The sequence below is a fragment of the Labrus mixtus genome, unplaced genomic scaffold (assembly GCF_963584025.1).
Source record: "Labrus mixtus unplaced genomic scaffold, fLabMix1.1 SCAFFOLD_203, whole genome shotgun sequence".
NCBI classification, from domain to species: domain Eukaryota; kingdom Metazoa; phylum Chordata; class Actinopteri; order Labriformes; family Labridae; genus Labrus; species Labrus mixtus.
The window spans coordinates 556-4,848 of record NW_026870351.1 but is presented as its reverse complement, the minus strand read 5'-3'; the positions used below and the strand labels follow the sequence as shown (position 1 = coordinate 4,848).

At 41.0% G+C, this 4,293-nt stretch overlaps 1 protein-coding gene across 1 annotated transcript; it reads right to left on the bottom strand.

The window, feature by feature from the left end:
* Positions 1-602: 602 nt before the first annotated feature.
* Positions 603-2,228, bottom strand: LOC132970600 (chaperonin GroEL 1-like). The gene has a single exon (XM_061034460.1). The coding sequence runs from the start codon at positions 2,226-2,228 to the stop codon at positions 603-605; it is 1,626 nt and encodes a 541-aa protein (XP_060890443.1).
* Positions 2,229-4,293: the final 2,065 nt, after the last annotated feature.

Genomic DNA, 4,293 nt, shown 5'->3' with positions numbered 1-4,293 from the left:
ATTCATGTACTTCATCCAAGAATAGAATCTCTTGAAAAACTTAAAAAGGACTTAACAGAACAGCAAAGCAAAGAGTGTCCAAACCAAGAGCATCTTCTAGTAGAGAAGGCTTTCTCATATATGCAAATAGCCTCAGCTGCTTTCATGGCATTTGCACATGGAGCGAATGATGTCGCAAATGCTGCAGGACCACTCCTTATTAGCATAAACGTGCTTGAACCTCTGACCAATCGCTCATTATCCACCAACAGTGTACTTATTTGGAGTGCTTTAGGAATTGTTATTGGACTAGCTACATGGGGATGGAGAGTCATTCATACAGTTGGCAAAAAAATAACCGAACTGACACCAAGCAGGGGATTTGCTGCAGAATTCGGATGCGCCTTAACAGTCATGCTCGCATCCCAACTAAGAATGCCTATTTCTACAACACACACTCTAATTGGAAGTCTTCTAGGAATCGGACTGGCACGAGGATCGTGTCATATCAATCTAAAAAACCTGAAAGGGATCTTCCTTTCTTGGATAGTGACAATACCAGCAGGAACAATTCTCTGCTGGATTATCTTTTATGCAATCAAACCCATCTTTTCTATTTAAGATTAATAGGCCGTTTCAGCCATCTCCTCTTCTTCACTTTCTGCTGATTCAGTTACGACACAACCACTTGTTAGCATCAAACTAGCTACAGAAACGGCCTTACTCAAAGCAATAACTACAACAGCTACAGGATCCACAACAGCTAACTCAAGCAAGTCTCCGAACGTGTTCGTCAACCCGTTGTATCCCCAATTTGGTTCAACATGCTCAGAAATCTTTCCAGCAATCAAAGATCCATTCTCCCCACAATTAGATGCAATTTGTGTTGCAGGAGCAAAGCAAGCCTGACGAATGATACGCACACCAACAGCAACTTCTGGAGAAACATCTTTCTCCAATTTTTTGAGCACAGGAACAGAACGCAAAAGAGCCACACCACCACCAGGAACGATTCCATCGGCAATCGCCGCACGTGTTGCATGCAAAGCATCCTCAATGCGATCCTTTCTTTCACGAGCCTCAGCTTCAGTTGCCGCACCAACATAGATGACAGCAACACCGTCTTGTAATTTCGATAAACGCTCAGCCAAAACTTCACGCTCATGAGAAGAATCTGACTTTGAAAGAGCAAAACGAATATGTTCGCATCTCTCTTCAACTCTAGCCTTATCTCCTAGGCCATCGACTACAATTGTATCTTCTTTTGAAACACGAATCTTGCCAGCTCTACCTAAGACAGATAAGTCAGCCTCCTCAAGAGAAAGTCCAGATTCAGAAGAAATAAGTTGTGCTCCTGTCAAAATTGACAGATCTTCCAATTTCTGTTTTCTGCGATCTCCAAAATCAGGTGCCTTCACTGCACAAACAAGCATGCCTCCTTTCATCTTGTTCAGGACTAACATTGCTATAGCTTCTGATTCGATATCTTCAGCTATTATGAGAAGAGGTCGTCCTCCCTTGTCTTCAGAAAAACGCTCCAAAAATTTAACTAAGCCAGACACTCCAGAAATTTTTTTCTCCACAAGAAGAAGAAAAGCGTCCGAAAACTCACAAACCGATTTTTCCAAGTCAGTCACAAAATAAGGAGAAATGTATCCCTTGGAAAATTGCATTCCTTTAACGACTTCCAATTTCGTTTCAAGAGATTTACTCTCTCCAATAGAAATTACACCCTCTCTACCAACTTCTTGAATAGCATTGGCAATGATAGCGCCAATAACAGGGTCATTGTTCGCTGAAATAGTTGCTACTTGTGCAATTCTTTCACTCGTTTTAACTTGGACACCCATCTCACGAACAGCACGGCAAACATGCTCTGTTGCCAACTCAAGGCCGCTCTTCAAAGAAGAAATATCTGCACCAGAAACAACCGCCTTCATTCCAAGACGTAAAATCTCATTACCTAAAACGACAGCAGTTGTTGTACCATCACCAGCCAAGTCGGCTGTTTGAGAAGCAACCTCCTTCAACAATTGAGCTCCAACATTTTGCAAAGGATCTTTCAAAACGATCTCTTTTGCTACAGAAACACCATCTTTGGTTGTTACAACAGATTGGCCTCGACCAAGCATAACCGTTCTACCCTTTGGCCCCAACGTCACCGAAACAATTTGTGCCAATAATCGAGCGCCTTCAGCAATTGCTTGACGCGCCTCGTTGCCAAGCGTAACGATCTTTTTTTCTACCATAACCAAACCCCGAATGTCTTAAGAAGGCAGAACGCCCAAAATATCTTTTAAAGAAACAATGAGAAAGTCTTCTCCTTCAAACTGAACCTCCGATCCAGAGTAAGAAGAAAACAACACACGATCACCCTTTTTCAGTTCCTTTGAGGGACAGTCCAAACAACTTGTCTTCTCTCCGCAATGCACAACAAGACCTTCAGAAAGCTTTTCTTTTGCCGAGTCAGGAAGGAGAATTCCTCCTTTCGACTGAGCCGAGGAACTCCTTTTGATCAAGACACGATCTCCCACAGGTTTAAGCTTGGCCATTCGTTCTCCACATCATTACTGAGATTTCAACTTGCTAAAAAACAAAACAACTCTCCGAAAAGAGAGAAGCACAATTTTACTTTCGAAAACCAATTCCGTCAAGAAAGGAGGCCTTTGTTTTTAGCAAACAGAAAGAGAGACTGCTAAATTCTTGTTATGAACAAATTAAAACAAATTTTTTTATGATGTGAAGCTATCTCACTTGGAGATTACATTCATGCAATTCAACACACAACAAAAAGAGATCCTTCTACACCCGACAGGCCCCATTCTAGTTCTTGCAGGTGCAGGAACAGGAAAAACAGCTGTTCTAGCTGCTCGTCTTTGCGAACTTGTCCACAACCATCAAATTCCTCCACATAAAATTTTGGCTCTCACTTTTACAAATCAAGCAGCAAAAGAGATGTCTTTCAGAATCAGAAAAATGGGAATAGAAGGATGTTGGATTGGAACCTTTCATCGTCTAGGATACAATATCTTACGCTCTTGCCTTCCTACAGCAAAGATCCCTCAAACAGCTTCTTTTTCCCTATACGATGATGAAGATCGAAGAAAAATAATACGCATTCTTCTGAAAGAAGAACAAAGTGACTTCTCTCCTCAAATGCTCGACCAAATTCTTAAACAAAAGAAAAACAAAGGTGAAATTTTTTACGACTTCAACCAACTTGAAGAGACAAATCGTTTGTGCATCCTGTATGAACAGCGTCTCCAAGAAGCAAATGCACTCGATCTCGATGACTTGCTTCTTAAGCCCTTAGACTTATTTCGTTGCTGTCCAGATCATTTAAAAAACTATCGTGAACAATGGTCTCACTTTCTTGTCGACGAATATCAAGATACAAATGAAGTTCAAGCAGAAATACTATTACTTCTTGGAAGCCCAGAATACAATATTTGCTTTGTAGGTGATCCAGATCAAGCGATCTACTCTTGGAGAGGCGCAACCATCAAAAATATTCTTCAACTACCTAAGATAATAAAAAGCACACGATTACTCTCTCTCGAACAAAATTACAGAAGCACAAATACCATCTTAAAAGCCTCCAATCGACTAATCTCACATAATCAAAATCGATTGCAAAAAGAACTCTGGAGCCAACTAGAAAAAGGTCCTCCATTGATCGAATATATTGCCCCTTCCGACTGGGAAGAGGCAACACAAGTTGCTCAATCGATCTTATCCTTGCATCAGAATGGCCTCTCTTTTAGACAGATTGCTGTGCTATATCGAACACATGCCATCTCGAAACCAATAGAAGACACCTTGCTTCGCTACCGGATCCCTCACCTCATTTTTGGGGGACCTTCATTTTATCAAAGAAAAGAAATCAAAGACGCTTTGTCCTTTCTTCATCTTCTTCATTGTCCACAGAATAGATGCGCAGCAGATCGACTTCTTGGGCTTTTGCCAGGCATAGGAAAAAAGTGCAAAGAGAAACTGCTCGCTCATCTGTCCCAAACAAGCCACTTTGTTGCTTGTCTTGAAAAAGGACTCAGATCTGAGTTCAAATCTAATCATCAACAAAAAGATAGCCTATATTCTCTTATATCTCTCTTTACCAGCTTAAATCACTTGACCTCTTCTTTATCATCACTAGTCCAAAAAGTGGTTCATGCAGAAATTTTTCGAAAAACACTAAAAGATCATATTGATGAACGCTCTCAACATCTTGAAGAGTTTGTACTCAAAGCTGTCAGATGGGAACAACACGATCCTGGACTATCTCTAGGAGACTTTTTAGCAGCAGTCACCATCAAC